Raw genomic sequence first — 14,541 nt, forward strand, 5'->3', positions numbered from 1 at the left:
CTCCGAATTCTCCTTCTTCCCCATCTCGGCTGGCCCTAAGTCCCATTCTCTTCGTCGACATTTATCCTCCTTATATTCTTATCTCAATTACCTTTTTCATTATATTGTTTTTATTACAAAAAAAAATTCACGTGTAATTCTCAGGTTAATTCTCATAAAAAAATACATTTTTAAATTTTAGATTTGATTCGGATTTACGTTTTTTATTTCTTGATTTAATCTTAATTTATTTTTGAGTTATTTATAGAGTATTAATTAATTTTTATGGTATTTTTATTGAATTTTCGGATTTTTAATTAATTCAGGATTATATGAGTTTTATTGTGATTTGCTAGATTTTGGTAGTTTTTATCTATATTTATTTAGTACCTTTTTAAATTTTAGATTTGATTAGGATTTAGTTTGTTTATTTCATGATTTTATCTTAATTTATCTTATTATTTATTTTTTAGAGCATTAATTAATTTTTATGGTATTTTTATTGAATTTTTAATTAATTCAGGATTTTATGAGTTTTTATTGTGATTTGTTAGATTTTTGTAGTTTTTATCTATCTTTAATTATTACCTTTTTAAATTTTAGATTTGTATTTGCGTATCTACTGCTTACCCTTCTGAAACCTAAAAGGGGCTGTTGTTTGTATTTGCGTATAATTTTCAATTGATATGTTTTAATTTTAAACTATTATTATACTACCTACGTGAGAATATTTTTTTTATATAAAAAGTACTATTTTACTTTTTTATATACAATCATTATATTCTAAACTAATTGATTGATATTATTTTGAAAGAAAAAATTTAATATAATTAATTTTAGTATTGTTTTCAAAATTGTAAGAGTGTATATTTATATATGTATATAACTATAATAGTTTGATAGTAAAAAAAGTAGGAATAAAAAATATTAATACATATGTACTTTAAAATTATGACCTAGATTTTTAGTGCTAATAAATTAGAGTTACGAGATCTCACGGGGAGGAACATTTTACATGAAAAATGAAAATTTGTACGAGTTAAAAAAAAATTCACTTTTTCTATAACTTAAGTGTATTTTTAATAATTTAAACAATAATTATATATTTATGTATTGTTACATATCTAAAACACAAAAACATTACTCTTTATGCAACACGAAGATCTTCATAAACAAAATTCAGCTATACCTCACATATGCAAAACTTAAAGCTTTTGGCTTATTAACTTATGTGTTTTTCAAAATCTTTATATTAGTTAATTCAGTGTAGGCTTACAAAACACTAAAATTGAGTGTCTGAATTTGTGCTCTTTAAATATCTACATCTTTATCATGATTGTTCTTACATTCTTAGCATCTTAAATATTTAATAATTTAAAATATTAATCGATGTATCAAATACAATAGACAAATTCCCCGTGCAACCCGCGGGTAAAAAAATTGGACAATTTTGTTATGAATTATGATACATGCCTAAATAATAATTCAAAATTCAACGTGCAACGCACGGGTAAGAAACACTAGTAAATCAATCAATCAATCAATATCAATATATATTAGAAAAGAACAACTTCTATCAGATTTAGTGATGTGGCAGAACCAGGTTAATTCTCATAAAAAAAGATTCACGTGTCATTCCATTAGATAACTTCTCTTATGTTGTGGGTCCGAATTTTAAAAGATTTTCCTTAATTACCTAAGATTTACCTAGATTACTCCTTACTAATTTATTTCCAAAACAAATCTTGAAACTTTTTTCTTTATCTCTTCAAATTAGGAAAAGTCTCAAGCCTAATTTACTGCATATTTACAGGAATCCCCTAATTTTTCCTTTTATTCTTTCTCATGATCTACAATATAAAAATAAAATATGTAGTGCTGAGATTATAAAACATTAAAATTTTAAAAGATTTTTCCTAATTATATATCTAAGATACTGCATCAGCCATCTCCTCCCTTATATATACCCGATTAACCCTCATCCTTCTCTAATCACTTGACAATTTGTTTGAACGTGATACTTGAATCAATCTTGATTTAAATAGGTTATAAATATGTTTAATTATTTTGGGGAATTAAAGCAGTTATTATTTGTTGGATACGAGGAAGATTGCAATATTTGATTTGATTGGTTTCCAAATATTTAAGAAAATGAAAGGTTTAATAATCATTCCAGAAATGAGAAATTACTATAGTAAAAAAAAGGGGGAAAGAGAAATTTGAAAGAAGGGATGAGGGGGAGAGAGAGAGTAGCGAATTGGAGGGCGGGGGAAGAGAAGGACAATTAATGGGCAAAGAGGAGAAAAAGATATAGGGAAACTGGAAATTTAAAATGCCATATGAGTGAAAAGAGAGAGGAACGAAATTAAGGGAGAAAAAGAGACAATTAAAGGGAAAATTAATTAGCATTTTAGACTTTTATTTCATCTGTTGTTTAATATATTTTTAATAATCAAGGGTTGATTGATGTATCAAATACAATAGACAAATTCTCCGTGCAACACACGAGAAAAAAAACACTAATTTAAATAAAATAAAGAAAAAAAAGGAAAAGAAAATACATGTATGCAAAAACGAAGCAGGTAAGCACTCCGTCGTTGAGTATGTCAGCAGTAGGACTAAAATCAACAATTTCAGAAACATTAGGACGAACTTCAGCATTTACACTGGCGAAGTACAAAAATGAAAAACGTGTAAAAAGTAGGACCAAACACTTATTTACACATAATTTTTTTTTAACTGTTAAATACCACGTTGGCTCACTTAATTCAAACGGCATTTAGTTAATGCTTTTTGCGTAAGCTTTTTATTTTTATTTTTTAGATAAGCTCTTTTTGCGTAAGCTATCAACCAAATCTTGGAAATGGAAAAGCATGTGTCAACTTCATTAATGATCTTCTTATGATTAATTAATTAATTAATTAATATGGGGACTTATATAATTGAAACATATTATTTAGGTGTTTGCTATGGTACCTTAACCCAAATCAAGGTATAGTCCCAAAATGAGATAACTCAATAATAAAGAAGCATGTACAAGTTATAATTTTAATGTTATTTTATCGTAGTGATGTAACGTTTCATTCTTAGAGACATGAAATTTGTAGGTTGTGTTTTTTTAGGCTTTGTTCACACGTTAATCATGGTCATTTTGCGCGCATCTCAACCATCATCGTTCATCTCTACAACTAAACCATTTTTCATTAAAAAACAAATTTAATGAGATGAAATTAATTGAATAGTAAAATGAAATGCGAAAATGTAAAATTTACTTAAAAAAATATAATAATCATCTATTAAATTACTCAATGCAAGTACCATACCCGAAATATTTTATAGGTACCACATAATTTACTTATTATTTATCTTGATGGTCCCCTCTAGACTTTTGGTTGGGGCTACTTAAGGAGTAAGGACTATATGCCTTTAAAAGTTTAGTTGTTGTAACAGGCCCTGACAAAGTCTACTCAAATCTTTCATTCACTTGTGGCCTTTTTTTTATCTCTTTCAGATTATTGTTTTAACAAAGCTAAAGTGAAAGTAGCTAGTGAGTTTACATCTTTCAGTAAGAAAAGTGAAAATTGCAAAAAGCCCACATTTGAAAACTACAAGAGCCAAAAATAAATTTTGGTTTGTATGAGTTTGCTGACATTGATGATCACTAAATTAGATTTCAATGTCAATTATATGCTTACTTTTTTTATCAATGTATACAATGTCGGCTTTTGTCGTAGGTGCTTGCACTAATGAATTGATTTCATTTTATATATAACATTTTATACACATACTCAATCAGAGAATTGTGTATGCACTCCTAAATTATTTGATGACACCATTTTTATATGAATGAAAATAACAAAGAAAGTATTACTACCTACTAAAATCTTGAGAATTTGATTATTTTTTAATTGTTAAATCCTACAAAAATGTTTTACAAGAACAAAAATGACTTTGATCATTTGAAGCAAAGTATGAATGAAATAAGTCTCACATTGGAGAGATAAATAAGAGTTCAACACTTTATAAGTGGAAGGACTCACTCTCTCATTATTTTAAGGTTTTGTGGTGAATGTATGTCATCATATTTGAATCACTTATGCTCTCAGCCCAATGTGGATGGTGAACTCTCAACTTCTTGTGAGCTATCAGATTGTGAAGAGTCTTGTATTCCGCTGCTCCACTCCAACAGTGCTATAAGAGTTAATGGTCTGACAATCCATGAGTGCTAAGCTAATCATGTGACCATGCTATTTTTTTTATATAAAAAAGTGAATTAATTGGGAGTACAAGGGGTACTCCAACTTGGACTGGACGAGTCCCCCTTTACCCTAGAGAGACTCGTACATGGACAGCGAGACCCTATAATTGCACTCGTCAAGGGCAGTCCGGCTGATTCGAAAGATAAACAAGAGTTGAGCACTATAGAAATGGACGACTCATTGTCTTAGGGGTTTGTGGTGAGTGTGTATGTAGACGATGTCCCAATCACTTATCTAGTGCTTCTAGCCTAATGTGGATGGTGAACTCCTAACGCCCTCGTGAGCCATTAGACTATGAAGAATCTCGTGTTCTGCTGCGTCAGCCCAACAGAGATTCATTTGCTTTCAATCTTTCTTTCTCATTGTGTTTGTCATACTTTATGAGTGAGTGTGGTTTCCATCTGGGTAATCATTGTGTACATCGTCATCGCGTACATCTCTCTCTCTCTCTCTCTCTCTCTCTCTCTCTCTCTCTCTCTCTCTCTCTCTCTCTCTCTCTCTCTCTCTCTCTCTCTCTCTCTCTCTCTCTCTCTCTCTCTCTCTCTCTCTCTCTCTCTCTCTCTCTCTCTCTCTCTCTCTCTCTCTCTCTCTCTCTCTCTCTCTCTCTCTCTCTCTCTCCAAACACCTGAGTGTGGTATCTTAACATATTCGAACATGAACTAATAGTATGTTTAGTATGTTTGGATAAGTTTTTCTTTTTTCAAAATCAATTATTATACGTAGAAATTACTCACAGAAGCCCCAATCTGAATTTATTATCTTTCAAATCAATTGTGAAGGATTTTCGAAAGATAGTGTTGTTAGCATTTCTACAGTGGAGAAATGCTAGCAACACTCTCTTTTGGACATTCTCTCAAACACTCACTCTATGATTGGTTATAATTCATGTGATCCCACTAAATTAGTGGATCTCATTTCCAAAGTGGTGGGACCCATATGTATTTTAATCAATCATAGAGCGAGTGTTTGATAGAGTGTCCAAAAGACAGTGTTGTTAGCATTTCTTCAGTGGGTGCCTTTTCTCTACTCGTGTATCCTTTTCTACTTCAAAACTAGATTATTGTTTATTGACTGGTCCCGATACTTAACCCTAGCTTTTCGGACTGCCAATTGGCATAGTACTTTCTGGCAGATTTTGTTCGCCAGAAATCGCAAAATTGAAAAAAAAAAGTAATATTGGGGTTTGAAATCGCCAGACATTCAAGTGTGATTTTAAACCAACAATATCCTGTTTTTCGTCTATTGTTTGCAGTTTACTGTGGGGAATTTTTTTAAATAAAATGCACATGTCGATTGAATATCTAAAAAAGCTTGTTTATTAGTACCTAATCAGTTTTACCAATCTGCTAAATATTGCTCAATCAACCTGGCCTAAAACAACGTGGACACATAATGAGAACAAGAAAGTGAAGAAGGGCACACTATTATTAATATCTGGAATTTGTGACTAGCACTTGATGTGGAGAATGTGGGATTAGATAGAATGCAATGAAAATCAAAAGAAAATGAGAAGCTGGAAAAACAGAGAAAAGTAGATAGTGAGAGAATAAGAGGGTGCAAGCAAGCAAGGTGGGTCGCACGTTAATTCATTATGAAAGCGGGTTGTCACCCTCACTTTCACGATTCACAGTTCACAGCACACACAAGGCCAAAGGCAAAAAGTGAACACACTCACAGACAATCACATTCCTCTCTCTCACTTTACCAGCTACCTCTTTCTCTCTCTGTTTCTGTCACGCACACACACAATGATTCTGTTTTACTGTTTGCAAATACATCAAATTCCATGCCACTATGAAAGCATGCTTGCCTAGTGAATCAAATTTTCTTATATAAAACCAATACTAATCCTTAAACAATACTCAACAGGTTCAGAGAGAAGCACACAAACTTAGATGATGATTTTAATTTGTATCCTCTGTTATTAATTGTTGAATAATAGAATATGATTCTATTAGAGACAAATTTTACCAATATTAGAAGAACTCACGAATTTATGACTCCTTTAATAGATCTAGTAGATTAGTATCTCCCTATTAGGTGGGAGCATGAAACCAAAAAAAGAAAGCAATAAGTACTGAGAGAGGAATCTTGCTTGGTACAAAATACTAAAACTTAAATGCAAAATTAATGTAGAGATCTGTAGGGTTATGTTTGGACACTCTTTATCAATGTGCAAACAAATGTTAACATTTATTTAAAAACAAAAAATTAACAAAACCCTTCTAATTCATAATTCATGATGATCAAAATCTATTCACCATTAAACTCACTCATTCCAAATAGTACACAATTTGTAATGATGTGTGTGAAAGACAACACAGAATTAAGTAAAACAAAATAGAGTGATTGCATTTATATACATGAACTCCCACGGGCCACGGCATATAAAACAATATAAACCCTTGTGTAACATAATTGTTACTTCAAGATTTTTCCAACAATGACTGCAGTATAAATTTTGTAAAAATCAATGATTATTTTCATTATTTTATTACGACACTTACCGTTTATGAGGTTTTTTACCACTACAAATTGCAGAGTTTATTTTTTTATAAAGTATGCAATATAGTGGTCTGAAACCGAAAAAATGCAAATATTTATAAATTTTAAAACTTAAGAAAGCATTTAGAGAAGTGTTTTGAAGAGTTTCATAACATACACTTAAATCCGACTTTTATTTGAATCCATATTTAACACTTATTTTTGTGACGATTTTTAATGTCAAAGTTGAAAGTAAAAGAAACACATTTAGCTATCAATTTGGGACAATTAAAAACCGCAACAAAAATGGATATTTAGAATGATGCTGCGTTTCTCTATTTATTTCATTTTTAATCCTTTTCAAAACCCTAAAGCAACTGCTAGTAATTCCTCTCAACATCATTTCTGCCTCCACAAACGTGTTACAATAATACACAGGAAAGCATAGCACCAGGGAAAATACAAATGATATTATTATATTCAATTATTATAATAACTAGTTCAGTTGAAGCTTGTTAAGTATGCTTTTTTTAATCACTCAACATCAACTTAGTTGGTACTCAAAAACAACTGGATCACTTTTTTTCTGGGAGGAGGCAAGAAGCTTGACATCCTCGTCGTTTTGCTTCTTCTGCTTCTTCCGTGCTCTTTTCTTACTGTCTTTCACTCTGTTCGAGATTCATAGTAACACACAAAACTAATAATATATATACAAAACTACAAACCATTCATTTTTTTGCAGAAGAAGCTAGCATTTTTCTCTCCCTCTAGTTTTTTCTTTCAATTTTCCCGCTCAGAATCCTTAGTTTTCTTCTCTATCATTGCATTGTATTCTTTCTCGTTTTCTGAGAAAGTAGAAGAAGAATAACAGATGAATGGCAGAGCACGCACCACTCTTCACTCAATGAAACCTCCTTTGAATGACACCAAAGTAATAATATCTTGTTCTTGTTCTTGTTCTTCTTCTAGATTCCTATTTTGTTTTTAATTTCAAAAATATATTTTTAGTTTATGATTTTATCTTGTTCTATTGCAAGATCTCAAGAAACAAATGGAATGGCCAATTGTTAGGGAATAATAATGGTAAAAAGAAAAAGTGATTGAGCATGAGCTTGATTTCAAAGAATGGAATTTGTCTTCCAAGTTTGGAATCTTTCTTTTGAATTGTGTAATCTACTGCTTAGCTGAGAAAAAGTGTGTGGTGCTTTTGATCCAAATCTTGAAACATGGTTCTTTAACTTCTCTTAAAGAAAAGAATAATTTATTTATTTATGCATTTTTCTTTTCACTTCCACTTTTGGCTTCTTTTCAAATCAAGTTTTGTGTGATGGATTTGTTTATTGCTGAATGTGCAAAGCAGGGGAAGATGGAAGGTGGAGGAAACAGAACAATGGCTGGGGGGCGTCGATCCAATCGAGAAAGGAAGATGGCTTTGCTACAAGATGTAATTTGAATCTTCCTCAAAAAATGGTATTTGTAGATTCCTTTTTGTTCATTTATCCAAGTAGTAATGTTTTCAAGCTTGGTTGCAGGTGGATAAGTTGAAGAGGAAGCTCAGACATGAAGAGAATGTACATAGAGCCTTAGAAAGAGCATTCACAAGACCTCTGGGATCCCTACCTCGTCTTCCTCCTTATCTTCCTCCATATGTAAGTATTTTTCTCTTCAATGTTGTTCCTGGCAATGACTTAGAATGTTTTTGTATAAATGTTGGGTGAATGTAAACAGACATTTCTTCAATCCAACCCTTCACATCCGTTAGCTTTTATGCCTTAGAATGTGCGCGAATGTGCTTTGGGGACTTTCCCAATAAAAATCAAACAGAGTCGAATTCATAGTTTCAGTGAAGTTTTTTTCTTGATTTTACTTGTATTTTCTGTTTTTGTCTTCCTCCACATGTTACATGTTAGTATGTATCTCTTCGTGCATTTTTTAATACACGATGAAGCCAAAATCACCGTGGACTGTCATAAAAGCTAAAGAAAGTTGTTTCCTGTCCACCGTGATTTTGACTCACTATGATTTTTCACCATATACCCAAACATGCACTTATGTTGTGTTTGGCAATGAGTTCATGGTAACTGAATTGTAGTACTAGTGAGGTTTTTCTTCATTTTTGTAGTTTTTTTTTGTTTTTGTCTTTTCTGGGTCCTGGATGATAACTAACTAGTACTGTTACTGTGTGTGGTTATTTTAGACATTGGAGCTTCTAGCTGAAGTAGCAGTGTTGGAGGAGGAAGTGGTTAGACTTGAAGAGCAGGTTGTGAATTTTAGACAAGGTTTATATCAGGAAGCAGTGTACATTTCCACAAAAAGGAATGCAGAGAATTTGAGTGACCCTATTGACCAAACCCCTATTAGGAGTTCCAAGCACCAGAGATCAAAATCCATGTCCCAAAGTGAGTTTAATTCAACTATGATAACAACAAGGTTGCCTCAGCCTTCTCTAGCCAGAAGTGCTTCCAGCAGAAAGCTGTTATTCTCCTCTGATACTGTCACTGATCAAACTGCTGGGAAGCTAGCTCATGGGAAGCAATTGCACAGAAAGCAAGATTCATTCTCTTCTATCCCAGAAGAGGGAAGGGGAAAGGAGAATAGGTCATCTAGCAACTTAGTGAAAGATAAGCAATCTCCAGAAAAGAAACTGGGTAAAATCATTACTCCAGTAAAGAGGTCTCCATTCAAACAAGAATCAGCTGAGAAGAGCTTGGATCACTTGAAGTTGCAGGTAAATTGTAACCTCACAAACAAAATTTTCAACAGTTCTGTAAAATTTGATTATGGTCCCTACCTTCTATGATTTTGGTCTCTACTTTTAGTTTTTTGCCTATAACTTTAGTTTCAGTTCTTTCTTTATAATCCCACTGCTAATTGGTGATATGGCTAACAGAAAGCACATCACCATTCCCACGTGTCAGAGTAATCTTATATAACGTATTTTATTGTGATGAAAGATATGATAGCTAACACTTTTAATATGTCACATGGGATTGTTCGGGACATATGGCAATGGTGATGTGATCCTCCATTAGCCACATCACCCGTTAACCGTGAAATATTATAAAATGATGACTTAAACCTAAGTTTTTTTTTTTTTACTAAAGTAGGGACTAAAACCATAAAAATGGGACCAAAAACTTGTTTAAGCCTTTCAATAATTATTAGTTAGTATGTGATATGATCATATGAGTACTGTACTGTCATTTCATCACTGTTTTCCCTTTTTCTTGCCCAGTTGGATTGGAGATTATCAGAGCAGGAAAGGGCACAGACTTCATCAAGTTCATCAGATGATAAAGTGTCAGAAGTTGATAGCACGCCCAATAGAGTTTCAGAGGATCTTGTGAAATGCTTGTCTAGCATATTCATGAGAATTAGCACATCCAAGGACAAATTTGGGGAATCTAAGACGCCTTCGCGCTTCATATCAGCATTGAACCAATGCAGCAAGGAAAAGGATCAGTTCTGTGATCCTTATGGTATCTGTTCAGAATCTAAAACAAGAGAAGTTGGCCCTTATAAGAATGTATGTGAAGTTAAAGCCGCCACGGTTGATTTCAACAGAACAACAAATGCAGTGTTTCTAATCCACAGATTAAAGTAAGTTGTAGATGCATACTAGTTGTTGGTTAATGATATATGGATATCTATCTAACCTTGCAGACATATTCAGGTTCCTACTTGGGAAACTTGCCTCTTTAAATTTGAAGGGCCTTAATCATCAGGAAAAACTTGCATTCTGGATAAACACTTATAATTCCTGCATGCTAAATGTAAGACACCTTTCTGCCACTTATTTTAGTTCTAGATTTGAATATTTGATGTCATCCTTATCTTTCCTAAGATGCAGAGAGTTTGACTTTAACACCTTATTATGGTTTCAATATTGCAGGCATATCTAGAACAAGGCATACCTGAGAGTCCTGAAATGGTTGTAGCACTAATGCAAAAGGTATGATTATCGATATCTAGGCATCATTCACAACATTATCCTTTTATCCTTTTTAACACAAGAACAAGAGTTTGTTTGGTTGACCGCTAAAAGAAATATGAAAATGAGAAAATAACACATACCTAGATACTTTTTGTTGACAAAAAATGCATCAGGATGTGTTATTTTCCCGTTTTCATACTTTCTAATGGTAGACAAACGGATTCTAAAGGTCCAAGTTAACTATGACATGGCAATGACATGTTTCAGGCAATGATAGTAGTGGGGGGCCAGTTGCTCAATGCAATTACAATAGAGCATTTTATCTTGAGACTTCCTTATCATCTGAAGTTTGTAAGTCCAATAATCTTGTCCTTTCTTTGAATTTTCGAGTTTAGACATGATAAAGTTTGAGTATCCTTTTTTTGATTTTTTTTTTGTTTTCCTTTATACTGATGTAATTGTCTTAAAATCATATTGCAATTAATCCCTTGATTTTCACCTTTGCTTCCTGCGACAGACATGTCCAAAAGCTGCAAAAAATGAAGAGGTGAAAGCACGAAGCATATTTGGCCTGGAATGGTCTGAGCCTTTAGTAACATTTGCACTTTCCTGTGGAAGCTGGTCTTCACCTGCAGTATGTCTTTTGTATCTCTACTTAGCCGACAATATGACTATATTAGACCTGATTTAATTACTTTTGAGCTATAGCTACCATGTTAGTATGTTACCAACTGGTTTGATAATGTATGACCAAATTAGGTTGTGCTTTGCTATCTGTTTGCACGGCTGCAAATGGATATTCACACGGAATTTAAGATGAAAACAGTGAATGGAGTTCTTCTGCGGATTGGGTTGAAAATCCGTTAACACTCAACTCGTATTCAAACACACACTTAGAGATGTCATGGATCTTAATTTGGATTCAAAAAATAGCTCAGGGATCTTAATTTCATTGTGAGAACATTATAGTAATTAAAAAAAACCTAAAACTTTCTTGTTTTAACTTTTCCATCTTTGTCTATTAGGATTAAGGTTTTAAATTACAGTTGCGGTTGCTATTACGGTTATGGTTGCGTTGCGGAATTGCGGACAAATGTAGATTGATGTGGTAGCAATTGTGGTCGTAACGCCAATGCGGGGAGTCCAAATCCCTTTATGTTGCGAACTGCAGTTTAAAGCCTGATTTGGATCATAACAACATTCAATTTTAACATTATAAAATTTGTTATTGTGAATCCTAAAAGTTTAATCTATAAGGTGATTGAATTGATTTTAATATCTAATGAATATGTTCATATTTATTTCTTGATATATTATCTAATGAATATGTTCATATTTATTTCTTGATATATTTCCTTTGATTAGTTGCATTGACTAAGCAAGTCTTTTTTTGTTTGAAGGTGAGAGTGTACACAGCATCAAAAGTTGATGATGAGTTAGAAGCAGCAAAGAGAGACTATTTACAGGCTTCAGTTGGCATTACAGAAACAAACAAGTTAATAATCCCCAAGTTACTGGACTGGTATTTACTAGACTTTGCAAAGGACCTGGATTCTTTATTAGACTGGATCTGCCTCCAACTACCTGACCAAATAAGAAACCAAGCAGTTAAATGCCTTCAAGAAAGAGGAACAGACTCGGTTTCACAGAGGGTACAAATGATGCCCTATGATTTCAGTTTCCGGTTGCTTTTACACCAATAATTGCGTCTTTGGAAATCCTTCCACAATTGATTAAAAATGCATAATCAATTATAGGGAGAATCTATTATAGGGAGAATCTTCTGTGAGTAACTTTTAGATTTCAAAATTGACACTGTAGAAAGAGAAATCGATTCAAACATGTTACAAGTCGTCGTGAGTGGAGGGTTCTGAACTTTGGTGTGGTGGGTTCTTTTGTTTTTTTGTACATGGGATAGTTCACAGAGAAAGTACATAATTCAAAGCATGTATTGTTTTCATTTGGGAATGGTTTAGGACTTTTGGGGTTCTGCAATTCGGTCAATATTGCTGATAAGTTATGGTTTTAGAAAATATACTGAGAAATTGAGGTCTCTTAGACATTGAGTTGGCTTCAAAGTTCAAACGTTTTGGACTTGTAATAATGTCATATATTGATTTAACTTTAACCCCATGGCACAAAATAGCAATATAGCTAACTGTTAACAAAGCAACGCTTACCTATGTGAACATAACTTGAAGGCTTGAACCAATGTTTTAATCATTACTAGAGTTGTAGTTCTAGATACATATGTGAAGTAAGACGAAGAATGGGCATAAACATACAGTAATGCCACCAAGGTTCATAACATCATACAATTGAATAGGTCTCTCTATCTGTTTTATAAATGGTAAAGTAATATGTTGGAAAACTGCTATGAGATCCTGGAAATTATAACAAGACATGTTCGTTCTTCTGGTAGCTTGGCTCCATTATAACTATACCCCAAAAGCTAGCTCAATGATGAGGATTATTCTACCCGATATAAAGACTTATTTATTCATACATCTAGTCAATGTGGGCATTTGTAGGTGGGCTAAACAGATTTAGGATAAACTCTCATATCATAATGGAATTCGCAGGGGACTTTGTGCGGGCGGTTGGAATAAAGACACATTTAGTTGTAAATTCAAATGCCGCAGATGAGTCATATATCTTCGCGGCAGGTGAGTCATAGATTAACTTCATAAATCATAATCATAATCCATAGTATATACATTCAGAAATCCCCCTAGGTCCAGTAATCTCATACGTGGCACCTCCTGATTGACCAATTTCTTTAAAAATCCTACATGGCACACATATTCATTCCTTCCTCTTAATCTACACCATTTTTCTTAACATACACTCATCTCTCTTAAAAAGTCTATTTAAGACTCTAATTCATCATTCCTCTCTCCATCATTTGATTTCCACAACTCTCAGTCTCTCTTGGTCTCCGGCCATTAATTCTCAATATTGATCCCCATTTTTCACTCATTCGACATGTTAGATCTGGATTTTATTCGTTAACTATTAACGAGTTGAGTGAATTTTGAATTGGAGGGGATGATTACCAGATCATGGTTTGGAACTACATATGCACAAATGAGGTCGATATTCTATTTAATAAATATTTTTTATAATTTCCTAATCGATTTTTTTATCTCCATGTAATGTTCTCTCATAACTTATTGATTTTAGGAAAAAAAAAGTTTCATGTGATATATCATGTGCATTGAATGTTTATCGGAATATGAAAGTTAATTTTTTGATATATCATATGCGTTGAATGTATCAGGTGGACGATGATGGACTCAAACTTACAAATAATTTTAAATTATGAGTATCAAGTCTACAAAACTCCCCAGAGCACAGAGTTCCACTACAGTCCAAATTCCAGAGTACCGATTCAGCAGCAATTCCAGAGTCTCAATGCACAAACATCACGTCCAAAAAGGTTTTAATTTTCTGATTTGATTTCCTAATGCACAAACATCAGCAATTTCCTATTATTAAATTTGTAGTTTAAACTTCTGATTTAATTATGTCTAACTAATACTATATCCCATTATTGAATTTGTAGTTTAAACTTCAGATTTGATTATGTCTAACTAATACTATATCCCGTTCAATTTTTTGAAAATTTTTCGTGATGCCAAGCACATATTTGATGACTTTTGTATACATTTATTTTTTTGTCAACTGATAAGTTGTATTAAAAATTCATTAATTTTTAGTCAAATATTTTAATGCTATATTCATAAATTTTTTAAATAAATTTTGAATAAACCTATTTAATGATTATTTCCTTTTATAAAATAAAAAATCATTTTTAACCGTTTTTAAATACATTAATAATTAGTCAATGGTAAAAACAATAAATATTATATCTCTCTTTATTTT

At 32.6% G+C, this 14,541-nt stretch overlaps 1 protein-coding gene across 1 annotated transcript; it reads left to right on the forward strand.

Annotated features, from left to right (window-relative positions):
- Nucleotides 1-7,261: 7,261 nt before the first annotated feature.
- Nucleotides 7,262-12,701, forward strand: LOC130710426 (uncharacterized). The gene is made up of 10 exons (XM_057559703.1): nt 7,262-7,653; nt 8,083-8,166; nt 8,255-8,371; nt 8,920-9,450; nt 9,958-10,322; nt 10,396-10,495; nt 10,615-10,674; nt 10,924-11,007; nt 11,174-11,290; nt 12,057-12,701. Exons 1-10 carry the CDS (start codon nt 7,594-7,596, stop codon nt 12,357-12,359), a joined length of 1,821 nt encoding a protein of 606 aa, XP_057415686.1. The 5' UTR covers nt 7,262-7,593; the 3' UTR covers nt 12,360-12,701.
- The last annotated feature ends 1,840 nt before the right edge of the window (nt 12,702-14,541 follow it).

Source organism: Lotus japonicus, chromosome 4 (assembly GCF_012489685.1).
Source record: "Lotus japonicus ecotype B-129 chromosome 4, LjGifu_v1.2".
Lineage (NCBI taxonomy): Eukaryota > Viridiplantae > Streptophyta > Magnoliopsida > Fabales > Fabaceae > Lotus > Lotus japonicus.